Source organism: Clytia hemisphaerica, unplaced genomic scaffold, assembly GCF_902728285.1.
Source record: "Clytia hemisphaerica strain Z4C2 unplaced genomic scaffold, Clytia hemisphaerica genome assembly, whole genome shotgun sequence".
Classification (NCBI taxonomy): domain Eukaryota; kingdom Metazoa; phylum Cnidaria; class Hydrozoa; order Leptothecata; family Clytiidae; genus Clytia; species Clytia hemisphaerica.
In genome coordinates this window covers 689,100-716,203 of record NW_027104390.1, presented here as the reverse complement: position 1 = coordinate 716,203, position 27,104 = coordinate 689,100, and the positions used below count along the sequence as shown (strand labels likewise).

The 27,104-nt window shown below is 35.5% G+C and overlaps 1 protein-coding gene and 1 pseudogene across 1 annotated transcript in view; one reads left to right on the top strand and one right to left on the bottom strand.

The window, feature by feature from the left end:
* The window catches only part of LOC136819689 (probable global transcription activator SNF2L2), an 81,876-nt gene that overhangs the window by 33,361 nt on the left and 21,411 nt on the right, over nt 1-27,104 (bottom strand). The window contains exons 12-21 of the mRNA XM_067075929.1: nt 26,826-26,948; nt 26,178-26,283; nt 25,171-25,334; nt 24,285-24,351; nt 23,367-23,477; nt 22,721-23,014; nt 21,810-21,872; nt 21,380-21,493; nt 19,992-20,078; nt 19,436-19,482 (exon numbers count right to left, since the gene is read on the bottom strand). Of these exons, the coding sequence (XP_066932030.1) occupies nt 19,436-19,482; nt 19,992-20,078; nt 21,380-21,493; nt 21,810-21,872; nt 22,721-23,014; nt 23,367-23,477; nt 24,285-24,351; nt 25,171-25,334; nt 26,178-26,283; nt 26,826-26,948 (1,176 nt within the window). The remainder of the gene's footprint in view (nt 1-19,435; nt 19,483-19,991; nt 20,079-21,379; nt 21,494-21,809; nt 21,873-22,720; nt 23,015-23,366; nt 23,478-24,284; nt 24,352-25,170; nt 25,335-26,177; nt 26,284-26,825; nt 26,949-27,104) is intronic.
* Nucleotides 13,023-16,365, top strand: LOC136819690 (uncharacterized; annotated as a pseudogene).

Sequence of the window (27,104 nt, the reverse complement as noted above, 5' to 3'; positions counted from 1 at the left end):
CATGCCCCAAATTTCTAAACAGTCTGCAACGCGCGGGTAAAATCTTTAACACAGCTCATTTGCTTTCCAAAGCGCCCAGCATTCGAGCGAAGATAGAATATCATTCCGGTGATCAACCATGAGGTGAGAAATCGGTAGATGTTATATCGGATGGCCAATCGTCACCTGGTTTTCTTTCCTATCTCTTATTCTATTTTTCTCTTTTCTGACTGTCTGAGTTTCTGAGACTTAGTTTCTCATTTCTGACTGAGTTTTCATACCTCTCAATCATTTGTCCATCAATTTCGACCAGTCTAATTTTCGCACCGAGTGGGATTCGAACCACCACCAAAGAAAGACCTTCAGATTCGGAAGCCAGCGCTCTATCCGTTGAGCCATCGCCGCACAGCTAAACCACGCAATTCATAACATATTATACCGAACTGGCAAAAGACGGGGGTAATATTATTATAATATGGGTAACAGTACCCCTTTTTTAAACCTGACTGAAATTCGAGCCGTTACTAGCAACCCTGCGGGGCCCAAGGCGCCGAGTATGCACCCGGCACAGTGACAAGCCGTTACTAGCAACCCTGACCCTACCTAACCCCCGGAAAAGTGACTATCAGCGATCCGTGGATAAAAAAATAAAATAAAAAAATGAAGGTGACTATTGGCCATCCGATATAAGAGCATCCTGAGAAATCGCTGAACTCTATCTGTTGGCTGCTGTCTTTTCACTCAGATTCTCCTGAAAAATTTTATGGATTTTTCAATGATGCAAGGAAGAGTAGAGCTGAAATGACAAATGCCAGAAAGATGGTGGTGAGTGAAGTTTGATGGTTGCTGCTGGCTATGGGTAGGTTTAAAATGATAATCACAATCAGATGAAAAAAACAGGATTTTTCTTTTCATTGACATTGTCCTGAATCCCAAATTTCTTTTCTCAATTGTTTTCAAAAGTCAAGAATTGAAAATTTTTGCTCAATCAAAAATATAAAGCCAGAATTCCCTTACCTGCCCTGCACTTCAACTGCACTATTGGAACTCTGGGTTTACTGTCTTTTATTTTTACATGCCAGTTTTTTGTCGGAACAGTTTTTGCTTACCCCCATTTATGCACACTTTTCTGATTACCCCTCCCCCTCCATCCTCTAACTCTAGGGAAAATAATACAATTATAACTGAAATAAAGTGACACTAGTTCGGTCTTAGTTTTAACCAGGGGATGTCAATCGAACGTTCGATTGCGTGCCAATCGAACCAATCGAATTAATCGAATTTACTCGAATCCAATCGAATGATTGATTTTCGATTAGTCGAATTGATCGAACGCCAATCGAATTCTAATCGAAACCGAAAAACATGTGAAATTCGAGCTTCGATTATAACGTTCGATCAACTTTGATTATAAACATTCGATCAACTTCGATTAACGTTCAATCAACTTCGATTAACGTTCGATCAACTTTGATTAACGATCGATCAACTTCGATTAACGTTCGATCAACTTCGATTAACGTTTGATAAACTTCAATCTTTAAAAAGTTTAAATTTTGCGGGGCTAAATTTGGAAGATTTTTTGTAACACCACCATGAAATTCCCTTCCCGCCAAAAGAAGTTAGCGGAAGAATGTTTGCTTAATTCCTGGGGGGGGGGGGTAATCAAACATAAATCGAATTGATCAAACATTATAATCGAAGCTAATATCGAAACTAATCGAACGTCAATCGAACACCAATCGAACGACAATCAAATCCAATCAAAAAAAAAGTGTGAAATTCTATTGGTGTTCGATCAATTTGGCTAATCGAAAATCAATCATTCGATTGGCTTCGATTAAGTTCGATTGATTCGGTAATCGAATTTTTCGATTGACATCCCCTGGTTTTAATTTAAAAAAGTAAGATTGGGTTTAAAGCAGCAGTGTGATGGGTCGACAAAAATTTGAGGAACCTGGGGAGGCAATTTTCAAAAATGTCAATTTTTGAGCCCCTTATTAAAAGTTGATTTGTTAGTAAAAAAATAATGCGAGCGAAGCGACCACAAAATTTTTGGGCATTTTCTTGTTTTTTTGGTCGAAAACTACCAATTCTAAGGTGTAAAAAGAGCAAAGAGACGCTGAAATTAGTAGTAAGAGGCGTTCTTTTGCGCCCCCGCTGCTGGGGGGGGAGCACTGCCCCCGGCCACCACGCTACTGGTTCAAAGGCTTATAATATTTCAACTTTTTCAAAGGAAAACATAGTGTGCACCCCCCCCAGAATAGTGGGGCAGGTTTTGATGTTTCGGGTCGGAAATTTCCAGGTGGGATTTGGAAATGTTCAGGTTTTAGGTGGGAGAAACAAGGTAAGGTGGGGATTAATTTCTTTAGGTGGGATCTTTGGTGTTTTGATAAAAGTTAATGTTAGTTTTTTCTTGTTTCCAATTTAATTATAATTTTTTCTAAATTTCATATTCTATAAATAATTCTTTTACTATACTAAACTTTTCTTCTTTTTATTATTAAACAGTAAGGATGCTGGTCAAAAATAGAGGGGGTATTTGTGACATTTTTGTCGAGGTTTACATTTAGCCCCATAAAATGTGCTAAGTTTGAGGTTGACAACTGAAACTTTAGTATGGTTAGGCTGAATAATTTTGCTTTCTAGGCATATAAGTATCTTTTTATGAGGTTTACCCTAACTCGAGATACGCTTTTTTGAAGTGGGAGCCAAAGTTGAGGTTAACATGACCTGAGGTTGACACTGTTAGGGCTCTTTGACACCTTGTAAGTTGACTTTTGAATTAGATTTTGGATATGTTATAGCTCTGAAATTATCTCAAAGGGTTGAAAATTGCTATGAAGGGTGTTATTTGAGGTTGACATTTATTAAATGGCTCCAAAAATGAGGTTAACATTAGTTTTGTGCATAATTTTGACAAAGGTAGATCAATATGATGACTTTGGCTTACAAAATATCATTATTGACCATTTATAAATCTTTTTCCAAGGAAATATCTGTTATTTGAGCAAGTTTTGAGGTTTACAACAACGTTTATTTCAATGCAAGGTAAAGTGTCTTATGATGGAAACAGCCAGAAGCTCTTTTAAAATCATTTGTAAACCTCAATTATATTTGTTTTTAAGACATAAAGACTATGGAATTGGATTCAAATGATTATTGAAGCGTTTTTTGAGGTTGACAGCCCAAAAGCCTTTCTCTCCAACTTTTGACTCAATACAGACTTTTGCGGCTTGTCAACCTCAAAAACAGCTCATTTTAATGGGTTTTGTTTAAAAATCTATCTTTGCTTAGCTTTTTTGCCTTACTTAAAACTTATTGTAATGTTCAAAGTCCAAATTTTGAGGTTTACAGTGCATTTTAATAACTTCGACTTTGTCAACCTCAAATTAGGTAATATAACATGAAATCTTGGTTCTTTTAACACTTTTTGTCTTGTATAACTATCCAGGAGGCTATTCTCCCCATTTTTTACATTTCCTTTTTAGTTCCCTTTTCTGAGGATGACATTTCCTTGAAATGGTCATTTTTGGTCTGTCAACCTCAAACTGGCTCGAATAAGGGAAATACCTATATCCATGGCTTTGTCTTCATTAGCTCTATCGCCTCCTGAAATCTTATTTCAGGATACCAAGATTTGAGAAAGTTATTGACAAAATTTTAAATTTGGTGTTTTTTTGGAGAAATAAAAATGTCACACTATTTTTGACTAGCATCTAAGAATTTGTTTAGTTCCTTGAATTAGTATAATTTTTCGTGGGGATAGCATTTTTAGCTGGGATCTGGGAGTTTGGATTGAGGGTGGGAATTTTAGGGTTAGGTGGGACCTAAACTTTTAGGTGGGACCTGGAACCCCCTTGCACACTATGGAAAAGTTAGAGAAAAATGGAGGAAACATTTAGAAAAATTTTGGAAGGGGTATGTTACATTTTCTTGAAGGACCCCCTGTCTCCCCTTGAGCGTATGTACTATTTGAATGGTCCCTTTCATGGGGGGTTCGTACTTATTGTGTGACAAGATTGGCTCTATTTTAGTATGGTATATAGAAATTGACAGAAATTAGACAGGAAAAGGTATCTTAAAATCAGACTGTGACGGTATTTAGCCCTATTTTGTGTCATTTTGCCAGTATTTTTTAACCTCTACAAACCAGTGGGACAGGGGTATATTCTTAAAAGGTAGGGTGCCCCAATATTGGGCTACGTGTTCCAGACCCAAGCAATCGAACTTGATGAACCAATCAAATAATCGAACTAATTGAACTCCATCAAACAATTAAAGTTCAAGTAAAAAAATTAATCAAACTCTAACATTTTTTCAAAAATTGTGAATGTTAGATCAAGTTCAATCAATGGGTTACAGTTATGGGTTACAGTTTGATCAGTTCATAAAAATAAATGAAATATAAGGGCATAATATTTTTCAGACATCCTTAATTTTACCAAACAGAACATAATTGTTCTGTGTTTTTTAAGAAATTTGATTCTGGTCTGTATTTTTTCAAATCAGAGAAGAAGGAAACATAGTGCCTGACCATGATAAAAAATAGTAGATCTCAGTACCTTTGGGATAATGACTACTGCAACTCAAGTTTTATAGGGATCTTAAATCTGATTTTTGTAGATGACAAATCGAAGGTTCTAGTATCATTTAAGCATGAATTCAAGCATCGGTTTGTTAAATTTAAGGCAAAAAAGGGGCACCCCAATATAAGTAGCCCAATTGGGGTACCCTACCTTTTAGGAATACCCGTGTAACAGTGTTTTTTTTCCAATTTTAGGGGTTTTGGGATTCAAGTTTTTTGAACCCCTACAACAAACCCCACCCCTTTCATTTTTTTGCTAAAAATTTGATTCTGTGAAAGAGGCAGAAAGAGGGTAACTTTGAAAGTCAATAATCAAAACAATTGAACTAAGGGGAGATAATTAATTTAGAGGGGTGGCTGCTTGGTTTTGATAGCAAATTAGGGGGCATTTATACTTCTTTTGAATCTTCAAAAATCAAGTTTCTTTGTCCTGGGTTGGTACCCTTGACCTTGACCCCCTCCCCTGGTAGGTCCACTCAACATGTTTTTTTTTACATTAAGGAGAATAATAGTCATGTCAGCCAACAGAAAACCTGGTTGGATGGAATGTAGAAATAAAGCTGCTGACAAGAGACTTGGGAAAAAAAAAGATTTTGGTAAACAACAAACCAAACCAAGTTTTATTAAGTTCAACGTTTAGAATCAAAAGTTTCAGGGAAGACTCAAATCTACAGTCGATATGGAGCAATCGAGTTTGTCAATATTGAAGCATATGATCGTCTTTGCCTTCAAACTGTCATTCAAGCATGCAATGTCCATTTTGTTGATGAACTTGGTTTCCATCAAACATGTGAGCTTTTGGTTGGACAAAGAGGTCCGTCAGTAAAGCAACAAAGCCAATTTAGTTTGGCTGATATTTACCATATCAGGTTTATCCAAAATCCAATTTACTCTACTTTTCCAACTTTGAATTCATCACGGAAAAGATGTTTGACATCCACTAAGAAGAAGGAAGACTCTGAAGTACCTTCCACTAGCAAACGTTCTCATTATAGCCCACCAACACCTCCACCAAGTATATCTCTCTCTAAAATGATCAAATGTGGCAAAATGATGAAGCCTACCAAAACACTCGTAGAGATAGAACATTTCAATGTACAAGAAATGAAGTGGGATGATAAACGTCAACTTGTTGAATTTCAAATTGATGAGAAACCCTTTGGCAAGGGAACATTTAGAGCTGCATTCATGGCCAATTCTTCTCACAATCTTTTTAAAGGTAAGAAGTGGGTAGTCAAAAAGTATCATAAACAAACTGTGGATGATTTAAAAGATCTTGACCTTGACCCATACCAGCATGGTAGAAAACAGGTCCAAATGCACTCATTAGCAAAAAATCTAGCAGAGTCTTTTACGAGAAGCATAACCTCCATCGAATTCGGCACAGTCTCCTACAACGAAGTGTATTTTGGTATATTAGACGGGGAAGTAGTTACGGTTGAGGAATTCGCCAGTGGCAAGTTTGTGAAATATGTCAACAATAATGGTGAAATCTGCAAGAATGTTGACAAACATGGTCAGAGTAAAGCTGAAGCCTTTGTTCACTTTACGTATCAAAAATCAGAAGAAAAGCTTATGGTTCTTGATATCCAGGGCTGTGGAAAAACCTATTTTGACCCAGAAATTGCAACCGGTGAACATTTTGATGATCAAGGTGAACTCTTGTTTTGTGGTGGAAACCTCTCCCAAACAGCCATCAAGAACTTCAAACATCTTCACCAGTGTAACAAATTTTGTTCTGATTTATTATTAACTCCATTCAAAGATGGAGATGATCAAGCATCAGAAAAGAACACAGAAAGTGAGTAAAAACCTATGAAGAATTTAGAACATGCTAAAACATATTGTCTTCTTGTGTTTAAACAATGTGTTAAAATGATTGTGATTGTAGCATTATTTTTTTGTGTATATTGTGTGGAAGATTAAAATCCAAGTGGGGGCAACCACCTATTCCCATGTGATTTGACCTTGTAGTTACCATAGGAACAAAATTTCAGGCTCTTTATAATTGAATTTTTCTGCTTAGATTAATAGAGCTGATAATCTAGAATCACTCCATTTTACAATATTCTATTCTGTGTACACAGGAATTTTTTGTTGCTTCACTTCATTACAAAGAGTTCTTTATTTACATTTAATATTTTGTTAAATTTGCTTGATCCAGGGAGGTCAAACATTTAATATTTTGTTAAATTTGCTTGATCCTGGGAGGGTCAAGCAGTTATTACAAGACACTAACTGCTTTTTCACAAGAAGTTAGTAACACCACCATCCTTGGTACACTTAGTATGTAGTTATACTAACTGAATTTGGGGTCAAATTTATATACACTACCCTTGAAAAAGGCTTTGATATATCTTAGATTCAATTTTCCATCTTTCAATAGGAACATTTTAGAAAATCAAATTTCTATGGCAACCAACAAATCGTTTTTTAAATTAAAAAAAATCGAAAATTTGAAAAAGAAATCAACTTCCTAGAAATTCTTTGGGTAATTTACGGTCTTTTTTTAGATTTCCTCGCAAAATCCTATTTTTCACACAGCAAGTACCAAAATTTTGCAATATTTTAGCAGGGGACCACCCTATTTTGCACTTAGTACACCTGAGTACTAAGTGATATCATCCAATTCACATGGCACACAACCACGTTACTAACTGGCATAGTGTCTTGTACTAACTGCTTGACCCCCTGCTTGATCTTAAAATATTGCTCATTATCTACATTTAGTATTTTGTTGAAATTTTCATCTTTTGAACTGTTCTAAACCAGGGAGTGTAAACTTTGCTTCAATCTGATCTTGCTTTTTGATTTTGACGTTTGACACCACGTAAAGAAGTACTTTAGGCGTACAAACTTTCGTGAGCAGAAACGTTCGTGAATTTCGCGAATTTTGGCCTTTTTTGCGAAAGTAAATGTCTTTGAAAATTCTTAACAAGGCAATTCGCAACGCGAAAGTTTATGCTTGCGAAAAATTCTTTAAAAAATGGAAATCCCTCGCAATCCTAACAAATATCAAATCCGCAGATTATTCTCAACTTCAGTTGAGCTAGAATCTGAGAATGTCTTAGACGATGCTATCGTCCGTATAATATGTTATTATGATATTATGATATAACATAGTTTGTATATTATAAAACGTAATATGTTTCGCGGCGGATAGAGTCTGTGTTTACGGACGATATCAATTTGGCGCTTTTCTTGATTTTATCTTTGCCCTTACCGACCTTGGAGAAGGGTCGGTGAATTTTGCGGAAAATCCCTGCAGATTTATAGACGAACTTGGTAGAGAAAATCAAAACAACACAAAATCGAAGGGAAGGATGCAAGTAGGAAGTGAACTTTATCCAAAAAATGGTTGTTTTCTTTGAGCATGATGGTTCTAGGTCTGGTGAAGAAGAATGTTCTTGTAGGATAATTTGGAGGCTGAAGATAAGACCTTACATAAACGCATTCATCTTTAGCTTTTATGACAACATTAGTTATAGGGATTGTTTTCCTCAAGGCCCACATAAACAAATTCTAACTTTGATTTTTTGGAAATTTTATTCAACTCGATGCCTGACACCTGAAGTAGCATCTAAAGGTAAGGTTTATATTCACTGGATTTCGTAGTTTCTTTTATGGTAGCAGGAATCAGTGTCAGTTGAGACTGAAATATTGATTTTTTCCAGTTCTGTCAAGTAATGATTTTGTGCGCGCAAAAAATCTTCAATCTCAGTAAAGTTTTTTCTACGATAGTCTAAATTTTAACAGATTTTACTTCCTGTTTATTTTTTTGTTGGGCTTGATTGAGTTTGATGTTTAGCTATCTTTTTATATATTTTGATAGTCAATTTTTCAGCTTGGCACTTGAGTGAAAGTGGTGGTTCCAGCTATATTTTAAAAACCATGGTTATCTAACATATTTCAACCAATGCATTTCTACAAAATTCAACCAACACCTTTCACGATATCAGACCGACACCTTCCACCGTGTCTAAAAAGACTTTCTGCGATATCTAAACAACATTTTCCACGGTGGCTGATCAACACTTTCCATTATGACTGAAGGAATAACCCTCCACGATATCTGAACAACACTTTCCACAACATCTGAACAACGACACCTTCTATGATACAAGAGCAGTACTCAAGCATCTTCAAGTATCTGAACAAAAAGTTTCTTTTTGACTATAATTTTAGCAAGCAGCTGGTTCGTTCAAAAACAGCTTTTCTAAGCCTTCAGAAGTATATGTAAAATTTGAACCAAAATTTTTTTAGGACACATTTCTAAAAAAAATTGTATCGAAAAGAATCTTTTTTCACTTCAAATTTCCACATTCTTCTGGGGAAATTCAAAATTATATCGGCTACCCAATCAGAATATACACAGAATGCAAGATATAAAAGTTTCTCCTGACCTTAGGGTAATTCAAGGTGAAAACCTTCAATCTTTTAATAAATTTACGGTGAAATTTCAGTTAATCGCCATGTCATTATTGAAAGATTAACAGTTTTTCACCGCCAATTCATCTAAAAGGTCAAGGTAATTTTTTTTGATTTTTTCCTATATACCGTGAAGTCTGGTAACTTGCATAGCCATCAAATGACTGACCAATCAAAGCAGCAAAATTTCAAAACAAATGAACTACGCAGCTCTGCTCGCACCTCTACTCTACAATTTTTTATTTTGATTTAACTTTGTATTTTAATGACCAGCCAGGTCACTCATTTAAGAGTTATGCATGTTAGCCTCCACTGATGTATAAAGTTACCCCGATCTCACGGTAGTTTACAAATTTCATCTAAAATTTTACTCTTAGGTGCCAAATAAACGGGGGGGGTTCGAATAAAACGGGGGGGTTGGAAATTTTTGAAATTTCAATAAACGGGGGGGGACCTAATTGCCGGGGGGGTTGGAAATTGGTACTTATGAAAACCCAAAAATAAGGTAAATATAGGCTAAAATCAGGCTTTTTGGAGCAAAATAAGGGGACTTCTTTTAGCCAAGTGAAAATATTCTTTAAAATTAATAAACGGGGGGGTCCTAATAAGGTCCGGGGGGGTTGGAAAATTTTCGAAAAATTAACAAGCGGGGGGGACCGTTTATTTGGCACCTAAGAGTACAACCATATCCTGCGAAAACACAAATTTTGTTTGAATTTTGTAAAAAACTAAAAATTTATCATAATTCCTGAACCAATGATCAAAACTACTTTAGATTTGAAATATAGGGTCACTGTGATGATTGAAATGTATTTGTAAGGAAAAATTCCCCAAAAAATCTGTGGTTCAAATTTTCAATTTTAGACCTGAGGCCGAGAAGGCGTTTTTGACTGAACCAGATGTTTTGCAAAAAATACCTAGTCAAAATAAAACCACGTTTTAAATTTCTTTACTCAAATATCCTTTTAAATCATCCAAGTAAGGCTTTCTTTTTTACTTTCTTTATAAAAAAAACAAAATTTAAAATATTCAATATGATTCAATTATATGATAATTGTAAATAATGCCTTTTATATACAGTAAATGCCAATATTGAATACAGAAGGGCAAAATAGCAACTATTAATATACAGACATATAGCAGTTCATAAGAAGATAAATAAACAAAAGTCTTTCTTAATGGCCATCTTGCTAGGAATGGTTGCTTTTTTGTCCACAATTCAAGTTGGTGTCAACATCATTGGAAAGGTTTATATACACCTTTCTAAAAATAAAAAGTTTTAGCACCTACTTGTATAATTTTTCACTATTTTGAAACTACCAAGATTGTTTTGAAACGTTCATATTTTTAATAGCTATCGAAATTATATCATTCAGTATATGACAACTTGGCACAGGAAAAAAATTAATAAAATTCACCTTGACTTTTTAGTGAATTCACTGTGAAAAGCTGCAATTTGACAATTCACAGTGAAATTTCACCTTTTCATCTTGAATTATTAATTGCGGCTTTTCACTGTGAATTCTCTAAAAAGTCATGCAATGATTTATATTGAATTTTTCCTGTGTTGGACTTGGTTTTGGTAGACTACAAGGTGGGACCAATTTAGTCAGAAAATCTGCCGTATACTATCTTCGCTTTCTGATTTGTATGATAGCGCTGCGATCTCTATTTTTTCCACCATCAGATTATCAAAGGCAAAAAATAGTTGAGCTCCAGACCCTGGACTAGGACCAATTTGATTTGTTGTTTTACAGGCACACTACGACCGAACCTAAAATTTACCTAAAGCTTGCGGTCTGTAAAAAAACAACAAATTATATTGGCTTGCCTAAACTATATCTGTAGACAAAAAATCAAAACCAACAATTATGCCTTTTATGAAAATTAAAAAAAAATCATAAAGAAAAATAATGCATTAATTTGTAAAAAAGCTGTTTGTGATTTGAAAAATACCACTCTTCATAAAATTTTCCTAGAGCAATTAGACAAAACATATACCACATACACTGTAGATAAACCTGGTAGATGAGTTTTTCAAAATAAAAATAAAAGAGAAAAATGCTTTACCTCTTCTTCTCTCTTTAATAGCTTTCTTGAAAAAAATATGATATATACTTGCTTGAATCTGAGTTCTGCTTGTTAAAAATAAATTCAAAACAAACCATTTACATAAAACACCTTGTTGCAAAGAAGTTACAAAATAAAGTACTAACTAATAGGAGGCTAGACTCAAAAAATGCTAAAGAATTGCACAAATAATTTCCACACCTACAGATTAACTTTCTGTCGCTATGTTTTGGAATCATTTTCCAGTCGGGTCCATCTGTATTAGCAGCAAGAATTGGTGGCGGCAATTACCGGCCAGACCCGACTGTTTGTTTACATTTGTTCGAACCGGGCCGGCCGATCACACCGCTAACCAAAATCCAAAATTTCCGCTTTTCTACCGAATTGATATAGTCTAAGACAACAGCTACTCCCGTAAAAAATTCCCGTCTTCACGTTTGTTCCTCTTAGATGAAACTCGTCTTAGACTATAGCATAGTCTAAGAATGTCTGTGTGTGTGTCTGTGTGTGTGTCTGTCACCAAAACTTTGGGGCAGGCTGGAGACTTCAAAAATGGTCCGATTGGGTTGAAATTTTGCACACTTGATCCTTGGGCAAATCCCTGGGGGTGTTTTTTTCATTTTTTCAAAATTTTAATTTTTGGGGCCTGGGGAAGAGTTTTTCACCAAAACGAGGCTAAAACTTTGGGGGCAGGCTGGAGACTTCAAAAATGGTCCGATTTGGCTGAAATTTTGCACACTTGATCCTTGGGCAAATCCCTGGGGGTGTTTTTTTCATTTTTTCAAAATTTTGATTTTTGGGGCCTGGGGAAGAGTTTTTCACCAAACCGAGGCTAAAACTTTGGGGGCAGGCTGGAGACTTCAAAAATGGTCTGATTGGGCTGAAATTTTGCACACTTGATCCTTGGGCAAATCCCTGGGGAGTTTTTTTCATTTTTTCAAAATTTTGATTTTTGGGGCCTGGGGACGAGTTTTTCACCAAAACGAGGCTAAAACTTAGGGGCAGGCTTCAAAAATGGTCTGATTGGGCTGAAATTTTGCACACTTGATCCTTGGGCAAATCCCTGGGGATGTTTTTTTCATTTTTTCAAAATTTTGATTTTTGGGGCCTGGGGACGAGTTTTTCGCCAAAACGAGGCTAAAACCCAAAATGCTATAATTTTTCTTCAGCCATTAAGTTTACAATTGGGCCTACGAATGATTTCAAAGATACTGAAGTTGAGCCAGTGCGGTTAGCACGTTCGACAGTTTTTATCCTTTAATGCAAAGTCGAATAGCAGCCGGTTTTAAATATATATTTTCCACTTTTAAGGCCGTTATCATTCTAAAATTCTCATTTTTATCCAACAATTGGCGAAAGTTTATGCTCGCAAAAACACTTTGTCCTCAAATTCGACCTTGTGAAAGTTTCTGCTCGCGAAAGTTTGTACCCCTAAAGTACTTTAGTACTTTTAGTAGCAGTTAGTAGTAGTATTTTTAGTAGATTAATAAATAAGCAAGTTTGAAACCAAAAATAAAAATTTCATTACATTTTTGGATAGGCTTGAAATTTAATTCTTCAAAAAGTGTTTTAGCTTGTTTCAAATCAAAGATAGAAGTTTTTTGTTTTTATGATATATAAATGAGTCAATAAAGACAGTTTTTACTTTGTTTTTAAGATTTAGACACTACTTTGTTCCTGTAATATATATTTCGTTTGTTGGATCAAATTATTAAATTTCTTTCTGTCATTGCTTCAATTACCATGATAATGTCTCTTATTGGTTCCGTTGAAAAATTGAGTCATGTTTTATCAAAACCATTTTTAACGTATGACAATGGTGGGGGTTTAATCAACTAAATTTTTTAATATCCAAATATAGAAAGAAATGCATTAATCTTCCTTGTTACTTTTATAGAAATATTGATGTCTCTAACTTTCGTTTTAAGTTTGTTTTACATTTCTTTTTTTCAGTTTATCAAATTAAAATGAATACCAACTGGAAATATGATGACTTACTTAAGGGAAAATTGGAGTTGTATGTTGCTCAATGTTTGAAACGAACTGAGATTGTTGAACTTATGAAAAAAGAATTTGGCAACTATCCTTGGAGTTTGAGTACTCTAACCAGGAGATTCAATCATTTTGGAATTAGATATACTGATACTGAAGTTCCTGTCGAGTCTGTCAGAGAAGCTGTTTCAACTGAACTTCGAGGTCCAGGGCGACTTTTGGGCTACAGAGCCATGCATAAAAAACTACGTGTTGTTCATGGTTTGAAAGTTCCTAGGAGTCTTGTTCATGATGTTATGTTTTTGGAAGAAAGTCAATTACTGAAGGACAGAAGACCCTGTCAGAAGAAAAAGAGAGTGAAGGGTCATTTTGTATCAAATGGACCTAATTGGGTACACTCCTTTGATGGCCATGATAAGCTTATGGGCTATCAGAACAGCACCTTCCCTTTAGCTGTGTATGGCTGTATCGACACTGCTAGTCGAAAGATACTTTGGCTCAAAATTTGGACTTCTAACAGCGACCCAAAGCTTGTTGGTAAATGGTATCTTCAACATATCATTGAGACGAAAAGGATTTCAAATATGGTTCGCCTTGATAAAGGTACTGAAACAGGTGATCTTGCGGCTATTCATTGTTTTCTGCGTTCCCGTTGTGACGAAAACTTGGAAGACCCTTCATCTGTGATACACTATGGTCCATCAACCTCAAATCAGGTACTTTATAGGATTAATTTAAGAAACAACAATTGCGAAGTAAAACATCATCTTTTGTCTGAGGTTGAAAACGCAGAAATACTACAATTAAATAGATTACACTTTTTTATAAGAACACGAAAAGCCTTCAGATGTTCTAGATTTTTTGAACTTTCAGCCTAACAACGTTCTTAAAATGTTCTTATTTTTGGAGGTTTTTATTTCCTAAGAAATTGCATATTTTGTAGTCTTCAAAGCCTTCAAATGTTCTTGCTATGTACTCCTGTGTACTCAATTTTTTTGGCCCTCAAAGCCAAGAAAAAACCCGTCAATCTCATTTGAAGACTACAAAATATGCAATTTCTTAGGAAATGGTACCGAAATACTAAAAACATTTCTACAATCATTTTTGGCTTTCCTCAGAGCGTTTTTGAAGGAAATTGCACTTGAAATGTAAGAAAATATTGCTCGTGTAGCCTTAGCTGTCATAAAGTTTGTGTAATTTGTAACAGGGTATTTAAGAGAAGGTCAGACTTTGGAGTAAACTGTAGATTGTGTTCTTTGGAGTAAACTGTACATTGTGTTACTGCTCATTTTGAAGGAGATAACAACCTCTCATTTTGTCTTCATCAACTGTTTTTTTGAAACTCAAAACCAATTTCAAAATGTTTAAATACATATGTTATTCTCTTTGGTTTATGAAATATTTAAAACACTTTTTTATTGGTATAGATTGAGCGATGGTGGAAAGAACTACATGAAAGACTAGAGAAATTCTTCAAAGGTCAACTCCTGTTCTTAAAATGTGGCGGACATTATGATCCAAGTTGTGAACAAGACAGGTAATTTGCTTTACATCAATCTTATTTTCTGCATGCAATAATTGACCAAAGATGAATATTAAGATCCGATAACGCTCCGCAACGCATACGTCAAGTTATTGAGGTTCAAGTTATTGTTTCATAATGTTCAGTGTTTGATATAGAAATATCTGTTCGCCTTTTTAGACACCATGTCTGCAAACTGTGGCAAAAACTGTTAAAATTTAAAAGAGTTTTGACTTTTGGTGGTACCATTCAGTATGCTTTTGTACTTTTAGGATGATTTTAGCCTATATATATATTATAGCCTATCATGATCCCAATCCTCCAAGCCGAACTTAACACATTCAAAGATGTCATCTGGAATTGCCATCGCATTAGATATCAAAAAGACCAAGTTTTACCAGACGGTGTTCCCAACCACATTTATACCGTACCTGAGGTGCATGACCTTGTTGAATGTGGTAAGTTCCAGTCAACTTTTATTGCGAAGATAATCTGTGGCAAATCTTTTTTACAATACTTAGGTATTTGCTTCCAGGCACATACGCTAATCGTTGATCTTTACAGCGTAATTTTGATGAACCAGGCATAGTGTCCTTCAGGGTCTCTTCCCCCCATGCCTAGAATGAAAATTTTCCATTCCCCCCCCCTCATTTTTCCCCACCCTGCCTCCAAAGATTTTTCTGTCCCCCCCCCCTCAAGCATAAAATTAAAAAGCTGTAATTTGATGAACTTAACGCTTATTGTTTTCCCTAAGTTAGTTCTAATTCAAGAATAAATGGAAAGGATGGTTGTTTTTAAACCATAATATTAATAAAACTAAGCATTATGCTATATCATCTCATAAAACCAGTTGTTTTTCAATTTTGAATTGATTTTGGCGAGTATCCCCCCCCATGCCTAGAGTGAAAATTTTCCATTCCCCCCACCCTGGCTTCAAAAAAGATTCTTTCCCCCCTATACGTCCTTTTGACCTCAAAACCCATTCCCCCCCCTGAATCCAGGGGGGAGGACACTATGCCAGGTACACGCTTTTTTTTATAAGAATAGTGAACTTTGGATGAGGGTCAAATATTCTTAAGAAATTGCCAAAATTGAGGGTGAAATAATTCTTAACGTATTCTTACTTTTTTAGACTTGACTTTTTTACAAACACGAGAAATGATTTTTTGAGAATTTGGCTTTTTGAAGCTAACATTACATTCAGCCTCAAAGTTTAAATTCAAATCTAACAAAGGAAGCAGTTTCTTTCTGATAACCAAATAAAAATGACTACCCAAATTCTGTGTAACTCACACTGAGGGTATTCATAGAGTATTCTTACGATTTGGCCAATTTTCACCCTGATATTCTTATATAAAAAGCGTGTAGCATAAGTTTTTACTAAACCTCGTAAAGAAATTTCACTCTTGTAATGAAACATTTTGTGGCGTCTCCGGTACTTTAGACCCCAAGTTTAAAAAAAAGCAATCTTGGAATTTATAAACTCTTTTATTTATCTCCTCACCGTGTACTTCTTGACTGACCTTCTTCATTGTAGGCTTTGATGTATCAGACCAGGATATCCAATCCCTTATAGATGAATCGGGAATCACACCAGAAGATGCCGACTACCTTGATGATGATTTTAGGCATCTATGTGAACAATATCTACCAAATCTAGAGCTCGTTAAACCTCATGAATGTCAGGAAGCGTATATATACTTAAAACGAGAGATTGAAAATGGCAGTTTTTAAGAAACTTAACAATTAAGTTTTTTTTTCTCCATACCGTATTTCCTCTAACTACTTTAATGGGATAAACTTTCGCGGGGATTAAATTTCGCGGATTTGGCGGATTTGGGTGTCATCCGCGAATTATTTCTAAACAAAACTCAAAATATGTCAAATAAATACTATTTGAATGGTTATTTGCATCAAAGAGGCGCAAATCATGTGTATTTTAACAACCAACATGCATGATTTGACAGTAAAAGTCACAAAATCGTGAAAATATTGCCACTCAATAGTGCCACCCGCGAAAGTTTATCCCATTAAAGTAGCCAATAGCCAGGCTATGATTCACACCTGTTGCTCTTACACTGACCTTATCACTATGGTAAGAAAAATAGTTTGAGGTAGTCTTTGATAAAAAAGATCTACAAAAATAAGTACTTTAATGGGATTAATTTTCACGGGGATTAAATTTCGCGGTTGAGCTTTTTTCATGATTTTAGTTTCTGTTACGGTCGGCTACTGTACAATTTTGTTTTGTTTATCATTAAAGTTGCTTGTTTTTAGTAACTATTTTATTATATAAATGTATTTCTTATTTATCCTATACTTAGTTTTTCCAATACATAATCAGCTTGCGTGAGCTTAGCCTTACGAACAATTTTCCGTAAGGTCTTAAATAAAATTTTACGTACATGTGAAAAAAGCTTAAGAGGAAAAAGTTAAATATAGTATTCTGAAAATATTTGTCAGTTACATTTTTTAAAGTTTTGTGTTAATTGTAATGATTTATTGTTAACTTTATTACCAAAAGATTATTATATCCTCAACCGCATGTTTACTATTTTTTTCTGGTTTTGCACTAATTTCAAACCCTCTTGGATTTATAGATAGATATCGTGGTTTCTTTGATTTCGAAGATTTTGTTTCGTCAAATTTTATCAAATTAAATATGCCTTCGTCAATGTGATTAAAGCCGGGTTTTATCCTGACCCTTTCAGAAACCCTCCTACAGAATGGTTGGTCACTTGCCGTACTCTTTACAGATTTTCGTTCGGCAAAACATTCCATCCCGTCAAATTTAAAATTCATATCATAGGTCATCCGCAAAAATAATTCCAAACATTAACATAAGTCTCAAATTTCCCTAAGATCACCCTCCTCGATTTCAGCTGAAAGACTGAAGGGCTAGAAACGAATTTCAAACCTCTCAGGCAAGAAAATGAAATGGGTTTTTTTAACTCGTTTGTTTTCGAGTGGGACATTTTGGCAATTCTGGTGGTAAATTGTACATTCGATCTGGAATTGGGTATTATCGGAGCTGTGGGAAGAAAAAAAAATTATAGCAAAAAAAAATAGGTACTGTATTACTGTAACTAGAAAAAAAATTAAAAGAAATTGAAAAAAAAAATTTGAAACTGATGGGCCGAGAATTTAAGAAGATAAATATTTTTTTTAATAAAGAAAAAATTAAAAATGAGCCTGAAATAAAAATAACAAGAAAAATATTTTTTAATCTTTTTGAAACTGATGGGCCGAGAATTTTAGAAGATATATATTTTTTTTAATAAAGAAAAAATTAAAAATGAGCCTGAAATAAAAAAAAAATTAAAATAACAAGAAAAAACAAAAAAATATTTTTTAATCTTTTTGAAACTGATGGGCCACCATAGTCCTGATATAAATTTACTTTTGTTTTTGTTTTAAAACTTACTTCCGCCTTGCTTCTTTCTTCTGTGTAGTTTCGAATGTTTTTATTCGAAAATCTAATTCGAACGTTAGATTCGAACAATAAAACATTCGATATATTCCCGCCGAAAATATTCACACAAAAACAAAACAGAGAAGCATTTTCGATCATTTTCGATCCAGAAGTTTTGTGTTGAAGAGAATTGCAGATTTTTCAGAGATGTTTTTGAAAGTTTCTAGATTGATAATTCAAAATGCAGATGGTGTACAGTATTGTTTCGATAGAGAAGAAACCCTTCATCATTGGATTAATCAGATTGATAACATTCAGTCTTTTCCTATGTTTTTGTTTCGATGCATGGAAAAGAATAGCAGCAGAGGATGAAAGGAGTTCCATGATGGAAATGTATGTAATGGTTAAAGAACAACATTTTTTCAAGAGCAAAACAATTTGGATACTTTCTTGATTATCGTCAAGCTTTAAATGTTTCGAATTTTAGAAGGAAGATGTAATGATTGTTGAGTTGAAAATTCAAGGACGTACCTCGTCGAGAACGAGAATTAGGAGAGAACTTTTATAAAAATCACTCGTCACTTGGTTTAATACAAGACATTTCAGTTCCCTTGCTATGTTATGAGAAATCTTATTGGCAAACATTCAAGAATCTCAAGTTTTTTTGTATGCATTGATAAAAAACTGTTTGGTTATCACACACGGACGAATTTTATACCAAAGCAAAATAAAAGCTGAAAATATTTGGGTGGTCTCAAGTAGTTTTATAATTTCTTAGTTCATCAGATTTGATTTTAGTGTCTTTTATGGAAGAACTCCAAAGTAAAAGTTAATCTGAAAATATTTTTGTTGCAGTTTCCCTTTGACTCCCAAGTCAGTTAGTTTCTCCGAAAGTCAGTTCTTTTCGGTTGTTTTGTTTTGATTTTTCTCCCGCCGCTTACCCAGTCCCCCAAAAGTCAACGCGGTCATATTTCCAGACTAGAGAAATATGAAATATCGCAAATATCTCGATGCTCTCGACCAATCAAAACGCTCATATTTTTTTGGGTCGGCAATAAGTGTCTGATATGAAACGGGAACACTTATATAAAAATAAAACCTTTAATGTCGAATTAGAGAGCGCCAACTTTATTAAAGGAATAACAACACAAATTTACAATGGGGGTCTGTAATAATGAGTTACACTTTTTTTATAAGAACCAGTAATAATTTTCTGAGGCTCGGTTGTTCTTATTTTTTAGGTTCTTAGAGCCTCAAATTGTTCTTATCTTGTTCTTATTATAGGATTTTAGGCGTTATACCCAATTTCTACTACTTTTACCCCTAATTTCAGGTTCATTATTGTTCTTATATTGTTCTTATTTTTTGGCGATTTTGAGCCTCATTGTTCTTATAAAATTGTTCTTATATAAAAAGTGTATATGCAAATGGAACATAGACTTACCCAGAAACAACTCCGTTAGCATGGCCAGTATGCTCTGCAATTGCTTCCTATAAAACAGGCGAGTAAAAAAAAGGAGTTAAGTTCAGAGTTAGATCTACAAGTTATAGGCCATTACACAGTCGCAAAGCGTAATGGGTAATCAGGATCACTGCGCGCTAATGACGACTTCCATTTTATTTGGAAAAAGTCCTATCCTACTGTAAAACCTTTCTTGAAAAGCTAGATCCCCCATAAAGAAGAGGGGACGGGTTCACACTATACATTACATTACATTATTAATAGATACCAGAAATTGAGAATGGATAATCTGAAAACATTTAAAGGTTTTGTTTTTAAAAAAGGTTATTCATCAATTTTATTTCGCAAGCTTTTTCACATTGGATTGACACGGATTTGGAGCAAGATTGGTCAGAGAGAGGAAAAGAAAAACAGTTATTTGTTTATATCACATCAGCACAATAAAACAATAGACAGACACTGTCCTAATATGAAATATGTGTCTCATATGCAACGGGAACACTAGTGTTTAAAATAAAACCTTTAAACATTAAAGTACCTCAATATGTTGAAACATGAAGGGGTGATTGCAAATCTTCCTCAACTGCATGATCGTGTTCATCAACATCTTGGTGCCTCCTTTGCCCTGTGAACATGGAGTTAAGGTGAAGAAAATAATGAAATAACGGATATTTCATATTATGGGGCAATATATATAGTACGTACCGTAAGTTGGTCTAATGTTGACATCCCTCTTCTAATTTCGACACCCTTCTTTACAGATAGGAATAATGGGAAGGTCGGAATTGCTGATGGAAACTATTTTCCCTTACTCAGCTATCAGATTAGAAAAAATATTTTGTCTATCAGTGATCCCGACCTTCTGATTATTCCTATCTTTAAAGAAGGGTGTAGAAATTAAAAGAGGGATGTCGACATTAGACTAGCTTACGGTACGCAATAGAGCAAGAGGAGGGTTGTTTAGAAAAAGCGTACGTCTATTACTTATATCGTGAGTCATTTCTCTAACGGAAACACCCGAAAAAAGCCGTGATTTGACCCCTCTCTGTTACTAAAAAAAGCAAGACAGTGGCCAAAACCTGTAAAAATCCGGTGTTTTCGGATGATTCCGTTAGATAATATGACGTCATCTTGACTTACGCATATCAAGAATTGTTTTAAGTGACGTCATTTTTATTGTTCTATGCGTACAAGGGCGGGGAGGGGTGTCGAATATTTGGAAAAGAATTTCTTACGCACTAAATACATGATCCCTATCAATCTTCAACGTTTAAAGGTTTGTTGGCTCGCTGTGTAAATGTTTTTCATTTTGCAGAGGAAAAGGAAAATTGAAAGTGAGGAAAAAATTAAAACTTGACTTCATAGTGCGGAAAGGGGTCTGATCCCCATTCTTAAATGATTCCCCCTTCTTAAATGACCCCCCCTTCTTGGCATCCTCCAACCTTTAAAAATGGCTATCCCCCGAGGATTTTGGACAAAAATAGCTAACAAATATATGTGGAATATCTTTAGAGAGAGAAAGCGAAATAATAAACTTCTTTCTTCTTTTTGACTCAGACTACTCACAACAGAAAACTTCCTTTCATGAAGACCAAATTTCATAACAGTGCTTGAAAATAATCTGCAATATATATGTAAGCCATCCCCCTTCTTAAAATATCCTCCTTTCCTTTGCTACCCCCCCCCCCCTTTTTCATGAAAATTTCTGGTCCCCCTTCTTCATTTTTTCGGAAGATGTCATCCCCGCCAGGGGTCCGAACCTATGGACTTAATCAAGACGTGACATGGATCAACAAAGTGGATTTTAGGGTTTTTCTACCCAGTACATCACTTTCAACCAATCAACTGCTGTCAAAGTGATGTAATTTCAAGAAGACATTGCAGAGGTGTATACCTGAAAAGCCAAAAAACACCATGACAACTAACCTTTTTATCTTTGTCTTTTTCAGAGCCATCTGTGAGCAAGATTCCTTTAGTTTGCATGTGTTTGTAAATAATCTTCTGTAACGCTGACATGTCACATTTCACAATGAATTCAACCTATTGGTAAAGAGAGAGGAGAAACGAAGCTAAAATGTGCTTTTTCAAAAATGACATCTTTCGTAATGCGAAATGAATTAGTACGGAATTTTTTCGGACTTTGCAAAAAAAAGTTAGCTAAATAACAATTTTTCTGAATAATGCATTTATAGTTTGGAAAAGTCGGATAATATATTGTCAACAGTGCCACTTTAATAAGAATGGCATTCACAGCAAATTTACAAGAGAAAAGCTCCAATAACGTAATCCTTTGGCGGGCCTTTGATTGTGTCCGAATTTCTGTCCGAAATTCGTCCGAAGTTTCAAAAAATCGTACCTTATCTGGAAGTTGTGATTCGACTTCTTTCTTCAATCTTCTCAATAGGAAAGGACGCAATACCTGGAAAGCGGAAACATGGAGAAATGAAAACCTTTAAAAGCAGTTGAAAGTGCAACACTCGTACTTTTCTTTTTACAGAGGATTTGACAATGAGTTGGAGACGAAAATTCGTGAATTTCTTCAACGATTCTTGGATGAAATTAATGAATTTTAATTACTGAGGAAAACGACTATCTGTTACAAGATAAACAAAAGCTTACTTTGTGCTAGACTAGAGTCTACTTCTGACTGAACTTTTTGATAATTCTTTATGATGCCGAGTCCAGTGAATTAGACTAGGAGCGTTTGACGAGGGTCGCCACAAATAAAATATTAAAATCCAAATAACAATAAAGCTACTTGGAGTTGAAAAATATAATCAAGAATGAGAAACAGATATAAATAACAGATTTTCAATCCTTTATTTTAAATCAAAAACCTCTTTTCATCCTATTTTCACCTTACCTTACCCTTCGGGTCGCCTACGACTGCGATCGCAGACCTACTACCTACTTTACCTCGCAAAAACAACTAAAATCTGGCGGACTGTTTCACAGTTCGTTTAAGCAAAAGCATAGTACCATAAACTACAGGGAAACCCAAGAACCACCCTAGGGCGTTCGGAGCGGTGAAGAGATTAGTTAAAGGGACATAAAAGTAGTAAAATGTAAACTTTGCGCGAACCATTTGTCAAAGAGAACAATTAAAATCACGTGTCCAAAACAAACTTGTAAAACAATTGAAACAATCAAAATCAGCCATATTTGTTTTGATTTTGTATCCCGCTGCATACGGTTTGTTTATAAATTTTGTCAGTACTTTTCCGTTACTTACTTCCCAGCCCCTTTAAAAGCTAAACAAAAACTTACTTTGTGCAAACGCCGAATAATCAACAACGTCTCTTCTTCGTTCAGTTCAATCTTTTCACCGGTCATCGCAAAAGGTGCGTTGAACCACGACTCGAAAGTCGATGACGAATTGAAAATACTTGGCAACAAGAAATTCATTAGCGCCCATAACTCCGGTAGTCTGTTTTGAAGAGGAGTTCCGGTCAACAGGATACGGAAAGGAGCCAGGTAGTGTGTGTTGAGTGTTTGTGTCAGTTTACAGTTGTGATTTTTCATACGGTGGCCCTCGTCCACGATCATGTACTTCCATTTGACCTGGTATTGGGGGAAAAAGAGAAGGAATTGACCTGGGATTGGAGACAGAGAAAAAGAAAAAAAGAGGCCTTTTCGGCTTTTGATGAAGTTGCGATTTTTCAATATAAATCAAATAATTTTCTATAATGGCGGAAGTTATGTAAATAACCAAATTGGAGAACTTTTACATTTTAAATAAAACCAATCTATACATTGTTGATCTTGCAAAACCAAAGTCTGAGTCTTAACGAAGGAGGTTTACCGCTGAGAATCGTAAAGTGGCTCATCTCCCAAACACGAGGTTAATTAAATTTTCTGGAGTAGTGAATTGTTATGGAGTACCATTGAGGCAGAAAACCTTCTTAAAAATTACCTTGGAAAGTACAGCTTTATCTTTCATGACGTATTCGTATGTTGTCATGACAACATTGAATCTTCCCATGCGGATCTGTTGTGCTGCTTCGCGACGATACGTCGGCGATCCCTGGAAAATATAATGTGGTGGAATTAGCTTAAATGTCGAGTTAATTTAGTGCACAAAGCATACCTTAACTCACTCACTAAAAGGTCATTCGCTCTTTAATGTGCACTTTTTCTCACTATCAAGTGGAAACCACTCTCAAGAGGGTTACTCAAATTATGCTGACATGGTTTCTACAAGATAGTTAAGAAGAAACTGTAATGCTTGAACTGATGTCCAGCAAGTATAATAACTGTCTTGGACACTGAAACCATGTTCAGACATTAATGTTCCGTATCGTTCCGAAACGAAACGGTTCCGAACTAGTGTGAACGTCAAAATTCGAAACGTCAAAAAAGAAGACGTTACAAAGTAAAACAGATCGAAAGTGCTTCGCTCCAATTTTTTCATCAGAACGGAACTTCCGTTTTCTTGTTCTGAAACGTTCCGAAACTAATATGGACACTCTCGATCCGTAACAGAAACCATACCGGAACAATACGACACCGTAACGTCTGAACATGGCCTCAGCTTTACATAAACACCGGAGACAGTTTCTCCATTCCAGCCAAGAAAAATATTTTTTGATTGGAATATTTTCAAAAGTGGCGCCCTAATGATACTACTCAATAGCGGTGTAGTGTATCGAGAGCCGTAGACCTAATTTCGCCTTTGGTCGTCAGGAAAGGTTTTCACACAACAATGGCTTCTTTGCGGGTACTAATTAAAAAAAGAAGCTCAAATCAAAGATGGCGAATATTGCTTCTTCCAGGGTTTATAAAAGTCAGCGGTCTCAGCTCCTTTATTAAAGCTTCAAATTCGATATCTTACCTTGTAGCTAATAGCAATAATACTTGGTGCCCATTTTTCGAATTCCAAAACCCAGTTGGACATTGTACTAAAATAAGAGATAAATCAAAAGAATTAAGAATGAAAATGAATCAGATTGTCAAACTTGCAAATAAGCAGATTTATGGGTGGTTTCAGGGTAAGAGCGGCCGTTGTGCAGTGGTAGAGCATCCGGCTACGGTTCGCAAGGTCTTGGGTTCAACCCCCAGTCGGGTCATACCAAAGATTCTCAAAATGTACTTGATGCCTCCCGTCTTTGTGTTTTCGAGTTGCAGAAACATGATTAGTAAGTTTTATATCAGAGATCTTTAAATTTCATTAGATTTTAAAATCTAAAATTTGAATGGCTAGAGGTTAATACAACTATTAGATTTCAGAAGCTTTTACAGAAAATCGAAACCCTAAAATTGGGGTGACTCTCGGACTAGCTGGGAGACCCATCTACTCTGTTCGTGTGATTTCGAAGTATAGCATTTAGTTAAAACGAATAATAATATAGAAATAACAGAGTAGCCGGGTATTTTTATTGATGCCAAATCTGGTCGCAGAATTCTATTGGCTGTTAAACAATTGTTGAAATCACGTGATATTATTGTTTTGATTGGAAGTGCGCGAACCTGATTGGCTAACCTTATCAACGGCTTTTTTGGCACGAAATTCAAACCAAATGTAAACAAATTCAAACTGGGTCAAAAAACCATACTCTCAATGAGTAGCTTCTGTTGGGATTTTTGCTTATATGGTGTATAAGAGGGTATGGATCTCCAGACTACTCTCGGACAGAAATTTTATGCACGATACGCATCCCTTATATCGAAATCAATTCTGGGGATGCATATAGCCTTGTCTACATTATCCAAGGACTTACGATAAAGGAAGGATGATCAAAAAAGGTCCGTTCATCTTTTTCTTCTCCACTAGGTAAGTGATCAAAGCGATGGTTTGGATAGTCTTCCCCAGTCCCATTTCATCAGCCAAAATACCGTTTAAGTTGTTGTTGTATAAAGATACCATCCATTCCAAACCTTTCACCTGGGAAAGAAGAGATAGTCATTAGATTAGTGGGCAGAAAGTTGACAGCTAAAATCTTTACATTCCAAATCTTTCAACGGAAAAATAAATGGCATTGCTTTCTTAGTTGGGGTGTGAACTCTTGACTGGAACCAGTAATTCTTTTGTTGAGGCTTGGCTGTTCTTATTGGGCCATCCCAGAACAAAAAACATTACCCCCTAATGGACGACATTGATTTTTTAAATAGATTTTGGCACGGAATTCCAGGCAAACTTTAAAGAGAAAGTATCGGAATTCCCTAAATTTTACGTAATTTTTCATTAAAGTATTGGAATTCCATTATTTTTTTAGGTAAAAGTAACAGAATTCCACGGTTTTGATAGGTATTTTGTAAATTTGGTACGGAAATTCCATGTCGTCCATTGAGGGGGGGGGAGGAAAAGTGATAGTATTTTAAAGGGCATACGAGTCTGTATAGCCCTGAAAAAAATTTTATGATCGAAAGACTGACATTAGCCCCTCGGGAAAGGGGACTGTCGATCTTTCAAGGGACTAAAGACTTTAGAGAAAGATTCGAATTACAGAGAATGATTTATGTGGGGACTTGAGTTCGAATAGGCCATTTTCACCGTCGAAATGGATCAAGGGCAATCAAGACTGATTGCGCACCGATAAAGGTTTCCCGTTGGTTAGACGCAAAAACCTTCAAACATTTTAAAAACATTGGACCAATAGTAAGTCGTTATTAGCGCGCACTGGCGCGCTATGGTCCTGATTACCCATTACGCTTTGCCACTGTGAAATGCTCTTTTTACTGGAAGATTCGAATAATAGCGGTTCGAATTAGAAAGAGTTTACCGCACCTGATATTCTTTTAGTGTACCACCAACAAGTGATTTAGGCTGTTCTTTGATAATTTCAAGAGTGCTGTGAGCCAATGAATAATAATTGCGGCTATCCATAGACGTGCTGTGAAGAAGAAGGAAAACACAAATTAATTAAAAGTTTTATGACTCCAAACGACTTTGACTCGCTTTACCAGACAAAAACCAGAGAGTTTTTGACCACTAACTTATCCAACATCATTATCTTCATATTATTTCTACTTCTCTTTATTTCACTTTCCTTCTTACTCCAAAATACTCGCTTTACCAGACAAAAACAAGAGGCTTTTTGACCACTAACTTATCCAACATCATCGTCTTCATATTATTTCTACTTCTCTTTATTTCACTTTCCTTCTTACTCCAAAAAAACTTTGCCTCACTTTACCAGACAAGGGTGAAAGTTTTGACTACAAATTTGCCCTACATCATCATCTTTGCTTACTCCAATAAGACTTTGCCTCCCTTTACCAGACAAAAACAAGTGAGTTTTGACCACAAACTTACCCAGCATCATCATCTTCATATTCTTTCTTATCCTCTTTGTCGCCTTCTTCTTTTTTATTCAATGAAAAGTGTGCCTCACTTTCCCAGACAAAAACAAGTGAGCTTTGACCTTAAACTTACCCGGCATCATCATCTTCATATTCTTTCTTCTTCTCTTTGTCACCTCCTTCTTTCTTACTCTCGGCCTCGTTTTCATCTTCTTCGCCGTCCTCTTCTTCATCTTGTTCAGCCATCACTTTGAAACTGGAAAAATACAATTAAATCAAAATATATTGGACGATGAAAAGGATCTGAGGCCAACTTGTATAAGTTGTTGTTTGTTGATGTTGTGTTGCCTCCAAGGATAAACCAATGGACGCGGTAAGCGTTTTTACGGCAGGAAACTACCACTGTCAACCT